Source organism: Hyaena hyaena, unplaced genomic scaffold (genome assembly GCF_003009895.1).
Source record: "Hyaena hyaena isolate Hyena2069 unplaced genomic scaffold, ASM300989v1 scaffold_30, whole genome shotgun sequence".
In the NCBI taxonomy this organism is placed as follows: Eukaryota; Metazoa; Chordata; class Mammalia; order Carnivora; family Hyaenidae; genus Hyaena; species Hyaena hyaena.
In genome coordinates, this window is record NW_024080662.1 from 4,224,813 (window position 1) to 4,242,479 (window position 17,667).

At 49.5% G+C, this 17,667-nt stretch overlaps 1 protein-coding gene across 2 annotated transcripts in view; it reads right to left on the bottom strand.

Moving 5' to 3' along the window:
- LIMD1 (LIM domain containing 1) overlaps positions 1-17,667 on the bottom strand; it is a 73,695-nt gene that overhangs the window by 38,772 nt on the left and 17,256 nt on the right. For both annotated transcript variants that reach the window (XM_039228201.1, XM_039228199.1), the window contains exon 2: positions 2,975-3,076. In XM_039228201.1, coding sequence (XP_039084132.1) covers positions 2,975-3,076 — 102 coding nt within the window. The remainder of the gene's footprint in view (positions 1-2,974; positions 3,077-17,667) is intronic.

Consider the following 17,667-nt stretch of genomic DNA (forward strand, 5'->3'; position numbering starts at 1 on the left):
CCAACCAGCCGTGTGTGCCGTGTTTGTGCCCGCCATCACCTGAGGATAAATTCAACCCGATATGGAACCAACAGGTAGTCGGGCAGCCACAAGTGGCACCAAGTGAGTTTTCGGTACCCACCCCAACTCTGAAAAACTTTCTTTGCTCAAATGGCAACTGCTTGAGATGGAAATTAGCTTCTATTTAATATTTTCTTTCCCCTGGAAAATAGCAAATTTTGAGAACCAGTTGCAGGAGCCAAAAGTCAAAGGTAATTAAAAAATTTTTTTTGATGTCTTTATTTTTGAGAGAGAGAGAGAGAGAAAGAGAGAGAGCACGCATGCACAAGTAAGGGACTGGCAAAGAGAGAGAGGGAGACACAGAATCTGAAGCAGGCTCCAGGCTCTGAGCTGTCAGCACAGAGCCAGACATGGGGCTCGAACCCATGAACTGTGAGATCATGACCTGAGCAGAAGCTGGACGCTTAACCAACTGAGCCACTCAGGCGCCTCAAAGATAATGTTTTAGAAAGAGGCAGGATCCCAACTCTTGTCCAGATAAGACTCAAACACACTGTCAAAGATTTAATTTAACTCATCAGTTAATGCAGGGAGATGCAAGATGTTACATCTGGGATAGTGCAAAGAACCCCGGCTATGTGGCCATCAGGAGTGCTGAAATAAACTTGCTTTGGCAGAAGCGAAACCAACCTCCACAGGGCGACCGGCAACTGCATCTCCACCAGACACAGTCTGCATTGTTAGGGACAAGAATCGTGGTTGCCATGGGGATTCTACAACTTACAAGGTGCAGCGTGGCTCAGAGACAAGGAGAAGCTCGAGCCCAGGGAAAATGACTCCAGACCACGCCCACGCTTCCAGGCCACGCCCACATTTCTGATGAGGCTGCTCAGCAGGCTTCTGACTCACCTCTAAGGCTCTCTCACATTTTCCCTACAGAGGTGAATACTCATCAATGCACAAACCATAGACTGTAGGGCAGGCATTTCGTGGGAAATCGAGGCAAGGATTCACGTATGAGGTTTTGAACCCGGGCGTGTGCCTAGCCATCACAGCCTGGCAGGCTGGGAGGCAGGTCCATGCCCACCTGGCTCACTTTAGACTGAGAATCAGGAGGCTCACTGGACGTGCCACAAACCAGCCAAGAGCAAATCTAACCCCTCCTTTCTCCAGAAGCTTCTGAAATGAGGAGGCTGGCACTAATCCAGATGCTTGGGCCTGACCACGCCCTGGAGTCCCCTGAGGAGACAGGAAAAGCACTCTTGACCATTCTAGAAACTCCACCCTCGGTGGCACCGGGGCATCACTGGCTTTTAAAACCCCCTTGGGGAGGGGCGTCTGGGTGGCTCAGTCTGTTAAGCATCAAACTCTTGATCTCAGCTCAGGCCATGATCTCATGGTTCGTGGGTTCGAGCTCTGCACTGGGGCTCTGTGCTGACAGCTGGGAGCCTGGAGCCTGCTTCAGATTCTGTGTCTCACTCGCTCTATGCCCCTCCCCCACTCCTGTCTCTCTCTCTCTCTCTCTCTCTCTCTCTCTCTCTCTTTCTCTCTCTCTCTCTCTCTCCCTCTCTCTCTCTCTCTCTCAAAAATAAATAAACATTTAGGGGCGCCTGGGTGGCTCAGTCAGTTAAGCATCCGACTTCAGCTCAGTTCATGATCTCATGGTTCATGGGTTCGAGCCCCACGTCGGGCTCTGTACTAACAGCCAGCTCAAAGCCTGGAGCCTGTTTAAGATTCTGTGTCTCCCTCTCTCTCTGACCCTCCCCTCCTCATGCTCTCTCTCTTTCTCTCTAAGAAATAAATAAAACACTTAAAAAAAAGTATTTAAAAAAAATAAAAATAAATAAATAAACATTTAAAAAAGAATTTTTTTTGATCCCCTAGGGGAGGGGCATCTGGATGGTCCAGTCAGTTAACTGTCCAACTCTTGATCTCAGCTCAGGCCATGATCTCACGGTTCATGAGTTCAAGCCTTGCATCAGGTTCTGGCCTGACATTATGAAGCCCTTTTGGCATTCTCTCTCTCCTCTCTCTCTGCCCCTCCCCTGTGTGTGTGTGTGCATGCTGATTCTCTTTCTCTCTCTCAAAATAAATAAATGAACTTAACAAAAAGAAACAAAATCTCCTAGGGGATTCTAATGAAGAGCCAGGATTGAGGGGCCAGATAACAAGACCCCTTTGCTCCGGACTCTCTGGCTTTACTGTACCGTTTCCTTGTCATTGATAGCTGCTAGCCTCAGCACAGGACTGGAGAACATCAGCGGGGCATTTTCTAAAAAACACTCCTCAGAATTAATCTTTGGTAGAAGCCATAAAACAAGCACAGTTCCAGACATGGTCAGACTCAGCAAACATCTCGAATGTGCTAGAATCTTCCACTGTGCTTGCCATCAACCCAACGAACAGTCTGCGGGGCTGAGCACAGGCCTGGTCATCTAGTTTGCGTATACGGAGTGGAGAGGCCAGCAGGTGTGTGCGCTCACGGGCACTGACGCCTCGGTGTGTGCACACACGGGCGTTTGTGCACACACTCACACTTCACACTCATAGAGAAGCCTCCAAATCAAAGAGCGGACTCACAGCGTACTAAAAGGGCCCCTCCTCACACAGGAGTAACTGACCAACTTTTGACTGGCTGGTGCCACAGTGGGGGAGGACGATGGTGGATCCCAGTGCTCCCCCCCTCCCCCTCCCCACTCTGCCCCCAGCCCCTCTGAGATCTCTGATTCGCATCACAAACCTGATGTTACTACAGACGTTACTACAGATACTACCCGCTCACTGGCCCTGGGCAGTCATTGGTATGGCCCCTTCCTCTGATGGGCCTTGCGCTGGGGGCTCTCAAGGGCCCCGACCCGCCTTTCTGCGGCGCTGTGGGAGGCCTGGGTCAAGTGCCTCCAGAAAGGATGCTCTCCCCTGTCCTCCCTGTCCTCCCAACCCCCCGTCCTTGTCCCCGGGCACACCCCACACTTACTGCAGGCCGCGCAGGTGAAGCATGCATCGTGGTAGAGGTTCCCCATAGCCTGGCAGGCCTGGCCGGCCCCGAACACCCCTTTGCTGCATTTCACGCAGGCTCCTGCAAAGCAAGAATATGCCGGTGAGTTGGGAGGAGACAGAGTAAACTGAGTCATAGAAAAGCCAATAAGCAAAGTGAGATGCCTGTCAGTTCCCATAACCAGCCCATCACCAAATCCAGTGGGTCACTCCTTGGAGATCTCTCTCTCCTCTCTCTCTCCTTCTCTCTCTCTCTCCATCAGCTTTTCAACTCCAGGAAACAGCCATCAGGCTGGCCTTCAGGCCCCTACCCCCAAGCCCCATGCTGACTGACCTCCACACTGGCATGCTGATAGTCAGGGGAAAAAAATCTCTGCTTTGTCAATCTACGTCCTGGCCCAAAGCTCTCAAAGGCTCCCACTGCTTATCAGACGGCATCCAAAAAACCACACCATGATTATAACCTGCCAAGCACGCAGGTCGGACGATTTCAACAAAATTATTTCCTTTAATTCTCAATGGGAACCAAGTAGGGTTGACAATCCTCATCTTTTTTTTGTTTTGTTTATTTCTTTATTTTGAGAGAGAGAGACCGAGAACCCCAAGCAGGCTCTGCACTGTCAGTACGGAGCCTGACATGGGGCTCGAACTCACAAACCGTGAGATCATGACCTGAAATCATGAGTCAGACGCTTAGCCTACTGAGACGCCCAGGCGCCCTGATGAGCCTCACTTTTTACAAAAGCATCAGGCCACCAGCCCCAGGTCTGGCAGACCACAAGGCCAGGGCCCTTCCCTGCCCCTCACCTCCAAACAAGCCCCACTGGACCCCAGTTTTGAGCCTTTGCTCACGGGCTCCCCTACACCCACCCTTTGTCCCTTCAAGTCCCCAGGCCTCTCCCACTCCACTCTCAGGCTCTGACTGCAACATGATGAAACAGAAATTAGAGAGCCAGGCTCTAACCTTTAGTCTCCCTGCCCACTTGCTTCCCACGCAGTGTGAGTTAACCTGGAAACTTCTGGGAGCATCAGTTCTCAATTAGGAAAAAGAGGTTAAGGCCCCCTGCTCTGCCTGTTCCCAGGAGCGGCCAGTGGGGTGGCCGTGAAGGTTGCTCTGCAAACCACCAAGTTCATTGGAGTTGGCCCTGTCTCAGCTACAAAGTGTCTATCGAGCCTGCTCTTGAACTAGAACCCCACAATCTACTCTCTATGTGACTAGGGCAGATCATTTGAACTCCCTGCCGTCTGGTGTTTCTTCTGTGAGATGGGATGATGGCAGCCTCTCGCAAGCTTATGGGGAGAGAACACACCAAGAGTACTTGGTACAGCACCCTTCATTAGGCATATGTTCAACGACCAGGCACACACTTAGTAAGGATGCAAAAATGGTGTGCATTCGGCAAAAAGTTGCTTCCACGCCCGACAGGCTCTTTAAGAGGTTCCAGCCCTCCCAGGATCGTACCCTGTGAGTAAGCCGGAACTCTCTCTGTCTAGACCAACCCAGAATCTCTGTGGCTGTAGCTCAGGCTCCGGGCCAGTCCACATAAAGGAGGTGCTGGAGCTTCCTTCCCAAAGAACTTCATTAGAGTCAAATGAAAAACATCACGATTATGTAAACGATGCATGAAATTTAAAAAAAAAAAAAAATCAGGGAGTAAATATACCAAAATATAAAGAGTGGATGCTTGGGGCGCCTGGGTGACTCAGTTGGTGGAGTGTCCGGCTTCGGCTCAGGTCATGATCTTAAGGTTTGTGGGTTCAAGCTCCGTGTCGGGCTCCATGCTGACAGCTCAGAGCCTGGAGCCTGCTTCAGATTCTGTGTCTCCCTCTCTCTCTGCCCCTCCCCTGCTACACTCTTGTCTGTCTTTCTCTCTCAAATATAAACATTAAAGAAAATTATTTGAGAGCGCCTGGGTGGCTCAGTTGGTTAAGCGTCCAACTTCGGCTTAAGTCATGATCTCGCAGTTTGTGGGTTCAAGCCCCGCATCGGGCTCTGTGCTGACAGCCAGCTCGGAGCCTGGAGCCTGTTTCAGAGTCTGTGTCTCCCTCTCTCTCTGACCCTCCCCTTCTCACGCTGTGTGTGTCTCTCTCTCAGAAATAAATAAAACATTAAAAAAAAATTCTTTGAAGACAGGCACTTCTCTAGACTAGAAAGGTCTAATATCAAAAGCATCAGAATATGTTTAAATATACTGTATAGTGTTTATATTTTTGAACACACACACACACACACACACACACACAGAGCTCCCCCATGTCTGTCAGGTAACCAGCCTGGGCTCCCCTTTTCTAACACTGGTGTCAGGCTGTTTTCAGGCTGCAAAGCCCCAGCCTTCTGCCTACAGGGTGGAAAGCCCCATGTTTCAGAGTCCTATTGACTCAAGTTGACAAACTGTGTCACCCTCAAAGGCGGTCCAGGCTAACACGTGGTTCATGAAAGCACTCACACCAGGTTCCCAGTGAGCTCACCAAGCCAAGGGCCCTCAACTCATTTCACCAACACTGCGTTTAGGAAGCAGGTGAGGCCGTTTGTAGGAATAATATGGTGTCAGCCCAGAAATCTAGCTGTTGGAAGGAATCTGTTTATGGAAAGTTCTAGAGAACACAAGTAGTAGTTCTTATAATCCTTCTGTTTCACCATTTTATTACAGAATTTTCAATTAGGCAGAAAAGCTGAAGAATCGTGCAGGAAACACCCATACACCCACCACCCCAATCCTCCAATTGTGAACATTCTGTTGTCAATCAGACCAATAACCCATCTCATTTTTGATGCATTTCAAAGTAAGGCACAGAGAGCACTCTGCCTCATCCCCAAACACGTCAGCCTGCAAATCATTAACAAGAGTTCATCATTTGCTTACAGTTGTTTTTCTCAAGAGAAAAGTCACAAACAGCGAAACGCCCCAATGAAAAGTCTACCATCCAATGAATTTTGACAAATGACCTACGTAAGGCGAGCCCCGGCCATGATACAGAATATTTCCAACCCCTAGAAAATTCCCCCAGTGGCCTTGCCTTCCATCTTCAGCAAATGTGATCATGAAGAAAAAACACTCTCTAAAAAAAAAAAAAAAAACACCAAATAGGGCACAGTATGGTATTAATTATACTATTTGGTGATTCTGAGAATAAGGTGATTCTGAGATCCGCTTTCAGACCACCTGTCCATACCCACCGATCGACCTGACTGTGGACCCTCACAACAGGAAACAAAGACTGGTGTGTCAGGCGGCCACGAAAGCACAGTCAGAGCAGACCATCCACAGACTGGATGGAAGGAAGCTCAAAGCAACAGGACTATAACTCTGCTCACGCACACAGAACAAAACCACGCCCAAGGCAACATCACTTTTTCCCTGTTAATCATGGTGACCTCATGGCTTAAGCCACCATAGCAACGCTAGCTGCAGAGAGCGGAGGGGCTTGAGACGCAGCGGTGTGGACAGCCCTTCCACCGTGCAGGGGCCGGGCGCAAGAAGAGCGCCAGCCTTCTAGACAGCGCGTCGAGGCTGAAAGGCGAGACAGGTGTCCGGAGTCAGGGATGCTGCCGGCTCCCAAGGAGGACGTGGACTCATCTCGTTTGGATCTGGGGGATGAGACCAGACGCCCTCCCCTAGCCACGCTCGTCAAGCCAACGGAGGATGTCAGCATCATCAAGTGGACAAGAACAGGTGCACGGGCCACCTGGGGGTTTCCTGCTACTTTGTCACGGCGGATCAGCTCTCTGTTGCTCCCCGGAGCCGGCACAGCAACGCTCTCCTCTGGCTTCCTCTCCACCCGAGGGCTCTGACCTACTGACTTCTGCCTCCCTGGGAACTTTCTCTTACCCCGCGTGCTCCGGGCTGCTGACCTCCCTTCCCGCCACTCGGACCATCCGGCACCGACTCAAAGCAAGGAAGGAAGCCACTGATGCTCTAAGCCGCTGGTCACGGAGCGAAGAGCCCGTAAGAGGCAACTAGGTGGGGAAGTATCTCAGCCTTGTGCCTTGTGGTAAATGGATAGAAAAGTATCCATTTACCATCCCACTGGGAGGCTCAGTTGGGAGTTTGAGTCCCACGTGGGGCTCGGTGCTCCCAGCACAGAGCCTGCTTTGGACCCTCTGCCCCCTGCTTGCGCTCTCTCTCTTTCTCAAAGATAAATAAAACATAAAAAAGAGAGAGACAGAGGCTCTGTGCTGTCTGCTTGGGATTCTCTCTCTCTCTCTCTCTCTCCCTCCTGCTCTCTTCCCCTCCCCCACTCTCACTCTCAAAATAAACTTGAAGAAAAAAAAAGAATAACCATCCTTTGCTGCCTGATGTCCAGTGTCTTGAAAACCTTTGGTTCATACACTTCTAAGTTTTTTGTTTGTGGTTTTTCGGTTGCCTCAGTAAGGAGGTTAATCCAGGTCTGTGACTCTGTCTTTAGAACGACAGTAAACAATGTATATGTGTTTTAATGACACATATGACAGTCCCACGGAACATTATCATCATTTTACAGGCAAAGAAACTGACGTTCAAAGATTAAGCAGAATATCTGAAGTCAGGGCTGACTGTACACCAGGTCCTTTCCAGTCCACACATTGCATTTATAAGAGGGACTAAGAGAGGCACCTGCGTGGCTCAGTCAGTTAAGCTTCTGACTCTTGATTTCATCTCAGGTCACAACCTCACGGTTCGTGGGTTCAAGCCCGGAGTCAGCTCTGCGCTGACAGTACAGAGCCTGCTTGGGATTCTCCCTCTCTCTCTCTCTCTCTCTCTCTCTCTGTCTGCCCCTCCCCTGCTCACGCTTGCTCTCTCTCAAAATAAATAAACTTTAAAAAAATATTAAAAAAAAAATCAATAGATTGGGGTGATTTTTTAAACATGACATTTATCATTTCAGTTTATTTCTTTCTGGCACTTCTGTTAATAGACTTTATTTGTTAGAACATTAAAATCGAGCAGAAGGGGGAAGCCTAGATGGCTCTGTCAGTTAAGCATCCGACTTCAGCTCAGGTCATGATCTCTCGGTTCATGGGTTCAAGCCCCACACTGGGCTCTGTGCTGACAGCCTGGAGCCTGCTTCAGATTCTGTGTCTCTCTCTCTGCTCTACCCCTGCTTGAGCTCTGGCTCTGGTTCTCTCTCAAAAATAAACATTAAAAAAACTTTTTTAATTAAAAAATAAAATTGAGCAAAAGGTACAGAGAGTCTCCATATATTCCTGCTCCCCCACATGCTCAGCTCCCTCCACTATCACCATCCGCCACCAGAGCGCTACCTTTGTTCCAACTGATGGACCTATGCTGACACATCAGCACCCACAGTCCATAATTTACAGGAGGTGTTGAACATCCAGTGGGTTTGAATGGAAGTAGAATGACACATGTCCACCATGACAGTATCATACAGACGGTTTCCCTGCCCTAAAAATCTTCCGTGCTCCACCTAGTCCTCCCTCCCTCCCCCAGCCCCCAGCAGCCATCGAACTTCTTACTGTCTCCATAGCTTTACTTTTTCCAGAACATCATGGGAGTGGAATCGTACAGTATGAAGCCTTTTTAGACTGGCCTCTATCTCTTGCTGGGTAATTCGCATTCAAGTCCCCTCCATGACTTTTCATGGCTCAATAGCTCATTTCTGTTCAGCACTGAATAAGATCCCATGGTCTGGATGGACCACAGCTTATTCAACCATTCACCCCCTGAAGGACATCTGGGTTGCTTTCAAGCTTGGCCAATTATGAATAAGGCTGCTGTGAATAGTCACATACAGGATGCTGGCATGGACATGAGATTCAATTCATTTGGATAAATACCATGGAGCAAGACTGTTGCTTTGTATGGTACGAGTATGTTTAGTTTTGTTTAAAAAAACGCAAAACTGTCCAACTGTCTTCCAAAGTGGCTATAAGGGATTCTTTTAAATCATAATATTCCCACAGGAAAGGGCAAGGACTAGGGACAGTTTCCTGTTTTAAATGATGGACAACGGGAGGCAAAGAGCCACTGAGGATTATGCAAGCGCTTCAACCACCTGTCTGCTGCGGCCTGTGGCCCAGGCAGGGCTCGCGGTGTACGTCCCCTCTTACGTCTCGGAAAATAAGCTCGCTGAGAAAAGAAACCTGCCTTTCTCTTTTAGTACCCCCACCAACACAAGCAAAGCAGAGTGCCCCTTACACGGCAGATACCAGAGAAGCGATGGATGCATTCAAAGGCAGAGGCAGGGGAGAGGCGGGGAGGGTGAGCCAGGTTCAGGAAAAGGTAAGAGAAGGCACAGAGATGGGAAAGCCGGAAAGCCGGAGGGATGTGCATAACAGTGGGATGATTTGTGGCCATGAGCCAGCAGGGCTGGAGGCAGGGACAGGACGCAGGGAAACTCCCGGCGGCCCCGGGACATGGGAGGTGACGGGATGTGACGCTCTGAACCGGGAGGTGTGTGGATGTGGGAGGAGGACACACTGCACAGTTAAGGTAGGAGGCAGGATTTGCTTCCTCCGGGGAGGCTCCAAGACTGTCGCGGGCCCATGTGGCTCAGGCCTCCTGGGCCGCTCCCCACCAGAACCTCCTGGAAGACAGGCCCTACCTCAACACTTGATCTGCCCCTCCCAGGCTGCCCAGCTGTCATCTGGGAGGCCGTCGTGGGCAGGCCAGTGCCTTGGGCGGCTGTCCAGAGCTTTCTTGTTTTAAACTTTTTAAGTTAATTTATTTATTTTGGTGGGGACAGAGAGAGTGAGGGAGTGGAGCGGGGCAGAGAGCGAGAGGAAGAAAGAGAATCCCAAGCAGGCTCTGCACCGCCAGCACAGAGCCCAGGGCGGGGCCTGAACTCACGAACCGTGAGATCATGACCTGAGCCAAAACCGAGAGTCCGATGCTCAACTGACTGAGCCCTTGTCCAGAGCTTTCTCTAAGGTCTTCCAGGTGATAAGCAGAAAAACCGGGCACCAGCGACAAACACTGCCAAAGCTATGGCGGATCGTAATGTCCTCAAGAAGCTGAAGCAATAAAGCGAGCCTTACTGAGAGCTCTCCGACTCTCCAGAAGGAAAGAGACAAGTTTTACCACTACAGCAATTTGACGTTTTATTATTACCGTTACCGTCACTGCCACTGTTTTGGCTGCAGGTTAACAGCACGGGAGAAACACACCCAGGCGGGCCTCTCTGTGTGCACAACAGGGGTTCCCAAGGTGCTTAAAGCAGGAGACACTTGTCACAAAAAACAAAACAAAACAAAACAAAACACAACACAGTGAAAACTCAACTACATATAACAGAAGGGGAAACCACTCTGGTCTAGGTGGGACGCAGCCTCCTCCCCCTCTGCCTCCTGGAATGTTCCAGCCGCCCTGCCGCCGTTCCAGAAAGACTATTTGAGAACCGATTACACAGGATGACTGATCGAACGCAGACACCACCCAGCCTGGGCAGCGCTCCACGTGAAGTGGGTTATTCCAAACTGGTATGGAATGATCTCTCGTGCACCCGGAGCCAAAACCCAAACCTGGCTGAGGGCCACGGCAGCCTCCCCACTCCCTGCGAAGCTGGATTCACAAACAAGGAGGCCAGCAAAGCAGCCTCAGGGTGAGATCTTCCCACAGACCGCCCAACAGAGGACACCACAGCCCTCCCTCACCTGAACACACAGCCGATCCGGGCGATGACCAGGTCGGCACCTTGTATTATTATGATAAGGTCTGAAGTAAGAAGGCTCTGTCAGGCTAGCCCACGGGGGAGGCCCCACACCCCCCAGCTCACTCGGATGGGAGGTGTCTGGGAGCTGCCCCGCCCCCACTGCGGCCACCGCAGGGCACCCTCTCTACTCCGCCCGGATGCCGCGTGTCATGTGGGATCCCACAGCCACGAACCACCTACGCTGCACGAAAGGGATCCAGGCAAGGCTCACGGCATCCGGTCAAGGCTCAGGGGTTGGCAGGGAGGGGGTGGGTCTCCCTGGGGGCCACATCTGAACAAGTTACTCTGGACACAAGTTGAGAAAGGTCTTTTCCTCAGCTGAAGTTTGCAGCTTGTGGACCTGGGCAGCTCTGGGAGTCAACAGGTTCTCGAAGAGGGGCCGAGCGTTTGGGGCAGAGCTGGACCAATGACCCCGGCAACGGTCTTCCTCCCGGCCCCGTGTGAGCTCACAAAACCCCCCGGAGGCAGTGGGTGCTGGGTCCCCCGGCCCTGTGCAGACGGTCACGTCTTTAGTCTGGCTGTGCAGGTCAGTACAGATGCCCACTGTAACCTCGGGGGCTCTGGTGCCAGCCTGGGGGGGGATGCGACCGAAGCGCCTCAGATGGGTCTAAGGGAACAGCCAAGGTCAAGAGCCATGGATGTAGGTAACAAACACACCAACTGCATCCCACCAGGCACCAGGCCTTCTCTGTCTCTGACTTCTCTCCCATGCACCCTGAAGCTCCAGGGTCAGGCGGGGGAAACTCTCCCCAAGCCACAAAGGAAGTATTTAAGCCCATTCTGGGTGACGGGGTCATTGCGCCAGTCTGCTCTCTTCACCCCGAAAGCCGCTCAAAACCAATGATGGCTTCGCTTCATCGCAGTGGGGAAGGAAGTTTCCATCCCAGTTTCCCAATCACTGCAGGCTAGAGCAAGCCTCACCAGGCTGCCTGCAGGTTCGAGCCTGCCCCAGGACACCCCCGTTCTCTGGCCTCAATCCTTCCCTGCCCTCCGCTCCCCAGAGGTACACGGGGTTCAAGGTACACCCCCTAACAAGCCCTGTGCCCCCAGCCCGGCTCTGTAGCCGCTGCTGGGACACCCCGCCCTGTGCCTCTAGACTCACCCTCCTCCGTCCTTCCCCACACGGAGGCCAGGCACCTCTCCCAAATCTGATCTGACGTGGGAATGGCCAATTAGCACAGGAAACAGTGTTCCACCTTGCCAGGGGCCACGTGCAAAGGGGGATGCCACTTGTCACTGGCCCATGGGCAAAGAGGAAAAACAATGACAATCACGGCATTACCATGCATGCTGAGAAAAGGGTATTTCTGGACGCTGCTGGCACAAGCCTAAATGTGGACAACACCTTTCAGAGGGCGGCGTGGGCAACGTCCCAAAAGCCTTAAAAAACCTTCACACCACTTGACCCAGGAATTTAAGAGGATTTTTCCCAAGGAAAAAAGAAAAAATCAAAGATGCTGCCAAAGATGGGCGTGCACGAGGAGGTGAGTAGATTAGCAGCTGCCCGGCACTGGGGGAGCAGGGAGCTGTATCTCTAATGGTGGAGGTCTTGCTTTTTGGGGCGATCAAGATGCTCTAAAATCAGATACCGGGGACAGTGGCACACCTCTGGCCGCACTAAAAACCGCTAAGTTTTATACTTTCAAAGGGCGGGTTATGGTACGTGGATTACATCTCAACGAAGCTGTTAGAAACAAACAAGAAAACTCATGAAAACATTAAAACATGTAAGTATGCAAAACAGAAAAAAACAGAATCCCAAATGCAGAGGTAAACCTAAATAAACACTGTACAACTTTTAGATATTCTAGAAATTTTAAATATTCTAGAGCAGCACTGTCTAATAGAACCTTTCCTGCGGTAACGAGAATGTTCTATTCTGCACTGTCCAATATGGCAGCTCTGGTGACTACTGGCCAATGGGGCTAGGACACATAAGTAACTCAATCTGTGATTTCGTTTCATTTTAACTAATTGACATTTAATTTTAATTAACTTAAATGTAATTTTAAATAGCTCTATGTAGTTGGCAACACAGTTTGACATAAGTATCTTAAGACGTGAAAAAAGCTCATCAAACAATATTAAATGCAAAGAGGGAGAGAAGACCACTATGTAGTACGTGGTGCATTGTTTTCTATTCTTTTTCTTTAAGTATATTTATACGTGCAGATATGCTACGAAGAACGGTTATGGATGGTTTTATTTTATTTCTTTTTTTTTAAGTTTATTTATTTATTTTGAGAGCGAGAGAGCAGGGAGGGGCAGAGAGAGAGAGAGAGAGAGAGAGAATCCCAAGCAGGCTCCACACTATCAAGCCCCATGCAGGGCTCGAACTCATGAATCACGAGACCATGACCTGAGTCGGATGCTTAACTGACTAAGCCACCCACATGCTCCTTTTTCTTAAGTTCTTATGCATTTTTAAAAAATATTCTACAATGAAGATATATTACCTTTGTGTTCAGAAATGGCGGCTTTTTTTTAAGACTTAAAGAATGCTTTAAATTAAAAAAAAATTTTTTTAATGTTTTATTTATTTTTGAGAGAGAGATAGAAACAGTGTAAGCAGGGGAGGGTCAGAGAGAGAGGGAGACACAGAATCTGAAACAGGCTCCAGGCTCTGAGCTGTCAGCACAGAGCCCGACACAGGGCCCAAACCCACGAATCATGAGATCATGACCTGAGCAGAAGCTGGACGCTTAACTGACTGAGCCACCCAGGTACCCCAAGAATGCTTTAAATTAAAAAAAAATTTTTTTAATGTTTTATTTATTTTTGAGAGAGAGATAGAAACAGTGTAAGCAGGGGAGGGTCAGAGAGAGAGGGAGATACAGAATCTGAAGCACGCTCCAGGCCCTGAACTAGCTGTCAGCACAGAGCCCAACACAGGGCTCGAACCCACGAACTGTGAGATCATGACCTGAGCAGAAGCTGGACGCTTAACTGACTGAGCCACCCAGGTACCCCAAGAATGCTTTAAATTTAATGTATATTCACCACATCATGTTCGTGCTCAAAAATCCTCAGTCTCTGATACCTACAGGTGAAGTTCAAAGTCCTCAGAGCACGCTGTGGCCTCACAGCCAGCCTATGCATGGAGCTGCTGACGCCATACCCACCCCGCCACCTCCAAGCTCGTTCACCTTACAGGGCCTTCTCATGTCACTGCAGACTTACAAAACAAAAAAAAATTATAAAAGTAGTACAAATAATTCCTATATACCCTTTATCCAGATTTCCCAAATGTTAACATTTGTATGATTCTAATTGCCAATGTTCAGAAAATTAACACTGATAAATCACATACTTGCACATACAGGTGTGCAATATATACACATACATGGATATGCAATATATATACTAATCTACAGACTTTATCCAAATTTTACTAACTGTCCCACTAACATCCCTTTATCTGGACCAGGACCTCATCCCACACCCCAACCACGGACAACAGAGCAGACAGAGTGCAGGATGCACACTGGGTTCAGAAGGGATGTTGAGGCACAGAGAGGCTCTGACATAAGTCACTCCAGAGCAGTGAGACACCCCTACCTCAGACTACAGCCCAATGCCACAGCCACAGCTAACCAAGTGGAACCAGAAAGAAAATCCTTTTGTTTTTTTAAGGAAAAAATAAAAATCCTAAACTTTCTTCATTATAACAGAATAGGCTGGGGGCGCCTGGGTGGCTCAGTTGCTTAAGGGTCCAACTTCGGTGCAGGTCACGATCTCGCAGTCCATGGGTTCTGCGGTCAGCACAGAGCCTGCTTCAGATCCTCTGTCTCCCTCTCTCTGTCCCCCTCTCTCTGTCCCTCCCCCACTTCAAAAATAAATAAATAAATAAATAAATAGGGGTGCCTGGGTGGCTCAGTTGGTTAAGTGTCCGACTTTGGCTCAGGTCATGATCTCACAGTTCGTGAGTTCGAGGCCTGCATCGGGCTCTGTGCTGACAGCTCACAGCCTGGAACCTGCCTCTGATTCTGTGTCTCCCTCTCTCTTTGCCCCTCCCCCACTTGCACTCTGTGTGTCTCTCTCTCTCTCAGAAATAAACATTTAAAAAATTAAAATAAATAAATGAACACTTAAAAAAAGTTTTAGAGTAACACAAGGCTCGTGGCGCCTGGGTGGCTCAGTTGGTTAAGCATTCCAACTTCGTCTCAGTTCATGATCTCAGGTTCCTGGGTTCAAGCCCCACAGCGGGCTCTGTGCTGATAGTAGCTCAGAGCCTGGAGCCTGATTCAGATTCTGTGTCTCCCTCTCTGACTCTCCCCTGCTCATGCTCTCTCTCTCTCTCTCAGAAATAAATAAAACTTAAAAAAAAAAAAAAAGAATAACACAAGGCTGCTTTTAGAGGTACTTTAACTATGCATTCACCAAAGAAGGAAAAACGGTGTAACAGAAAAGGAAAATAACGCCAAGGGGTGGAAACTTTAAACTTTGGGGCGGGGGTAGCCTGTGCTCTCCAATTTCCAAACAGAGCCCAGGGAGTTAAAAGCAGGAGACAGTGGGCTGGAGAGGGTCTCCCCCTTCCGTGCCAGCTGGGAGAGGACCACCACCCACACTTTGCCCCTTGGGACAAACGCAGAGTCTGGAAGCACTCCGCCCAGTTCTGCAGCTAACCCCGTGTGCAGCCTTGGACGAGCGGCTTCCTTGCTCTGTCCCCATCTTCAAACCAGGAAACGGTACTGGGCACTCTGCGAGCTGCTGAAAGCGTGAGATGGTGCTGGTAAGGCGCCTGGCACAGCCCTCCTTCCGTGACCGGCCCCAAGCCTCACATGGGACCAACGTGGGGGGACTGGGTCCGAGTCCCCGCCAGTAAACAGGGGCCTTTCACACCCATCTGCTGATGGACCAAGAGGCTAACACGGGGCACTTTGTCAATTCTCCTTCCCGAGAAAAGACGAAAGCACTGCTTTTGAAGACTGTGTCATTTAGGACCTGTAGAGCAGGCCGGCCATCTGTAGCGCAGACACAGATGTGATTTTGCTATGAGTGAGGAACAGGGAGAAGAGCATGAAGATTCTTTCCGGGTTCAGGAGTGACAGGACCTGGTGTTGTTTTAACAGGATCCCCCCAACTGCTGATGGGATCAGATCCTAAATTAGACTGCTTGCTGGCCAGACAGAAGAAAAAAAAATTTTTTTTTTTAGTTTTTTATCTATTTTGAGAGAGAGAGAAAGAGAGAGCAAGCAGGGAAGAAGCAGAGGAAGAGGGAGAGACAGAGAATCCCAAGCCCACCCCACACTGTCAGCACAGAGCACGATGCGGGGCTCGAACTCACGAACTGTGAGATCATGACCTGAGCAGAAACCAAGAATCAGATGCTTAACTGACTGAGCCACCCAGGTGCCCCCAGAAGAAGAGACTTTCAAACCACCAGAAGGTACCCTTGAGAGAGAGCCCTACCCACTGCTGGTTCCCCAGAGGAATGAAGAGGGGTTTGTCCGAGGGTCTGGAGAAGAGCTCCCCAAGGCATGGGGTGGGGGGGGAGAGGCTTCCCCTCCCCTCCCACTCTCCATTCTGATCCTATAATGACTTGCATAAAATTAGACGAGGGGCAGCCTTCAAAAAAATCAAGCCACTCCGGTGACACGAAGTCTCCCAGCAAGTACCAGAAACCAAATGCAAGGGGGCATTTCCGACAAGCAGCTCAAGGGGCAAAGGCTCCACTCGCTGGCTTCTGAGCTCGAGTTTTGTGTCCTCCCATGGAGCCCTCCACCAGTGCAATTCTCACCAAAGACTCACTGCTCTAACAAAGTTCACTCTCATTCCCTCAGACGCTGAAAAAGTAAACAGCAGTGTGTGAAAACAAAAGGCTGCCTTAACAGTGACAACCCCAAAGTGGAATGGTACATCCCTTTTACTATCATTTTTGTCTGCGCAGAGTTTCTGACTTTCCCTCAGTTAGTTGTGCGTGAGTTTTTGGAAATGGCGAAAACCATACAAGTGTTGTGAGTTAGTGAAAGCTGGTGGGGAAAAAAAATCAGGGGCGCCTGGGCGGCTCAGTCGGTTAAGCATTCGACTTCAGCTCAGGTCATGATCTCGCGGTCCATAAGTTCGAGCCCCGCATGGGGCTCTGTGGTGACAGCTCAGAGCCTGGAGCCTGCTTTGGATGCTGCGTCTCCCTCTCTCTGCCCCTCGCCCACTTGCATTCTGTCTCTCTCTTTCTCTCTCTCAAATATAAATTAAAAAAAAAATTTTTAATTAAAAACAAAAGAAATCAAACCCTTGTGACAGTATAGTAACTACCAAAAAAGGCATGAAACTCGGCTGTGAAGACAGTATTTCAAGAGAAGGAATTGGAAGGGTGTCAGCCAAGTGTCTCCTCAGAGAGAAGTAACCAGAGGAGCGGATGCCCAAAGAAACCCCCAAAACAACACGTCAAAACGAAAGGGAGGGGGCTCTCACTGACTTAGGGGGAAGGTTAAACGGCCCAGCCCCTTTGTAAAGCTTTTTGGCAGCTGCTGAGAAAGTTAAACACACTCCTACTATATGAGCCAGCAATTCCACTCCTGGGTATTTACTCGGGAGAAGGGAAAGTGCATCTCCACACAAATGACCACAGCTGACTTCTTATTCAGCCCCAGAGTGAAAGAAGACAAAAATTTCTTAAGAGGGAAATGGAAAAACAAACTGTGGTGTACTCACAGAATGGAATACTACTTGGCAAAAAAATAAATAAAATACAAAAAGGATAAACATCTGATACACACAGACAACAGAGATGAATTTCACAGGCATTCTCTGAGTGAACTGTGTCAGACAAAAGAGTTCTACAGGCGATTCTCGATGTTCACAGTATAATGTTCCACGAAGTCACCGCAAATACCGAAGTAGCGAATAGTGAACACTTCCCCCCACCCCGGAAAGAAATACAGGGTTAGGTTCCCGCCAGCCTCTGGTCATAATATTTGCATCAACCAGGCAGTACATAACCTTGTTTTATCTGTTTCTATTTAAAGACATCTTATTTAAATATTTTTAAATATCTATTTTTGAGAGAGAGAGAGAGAG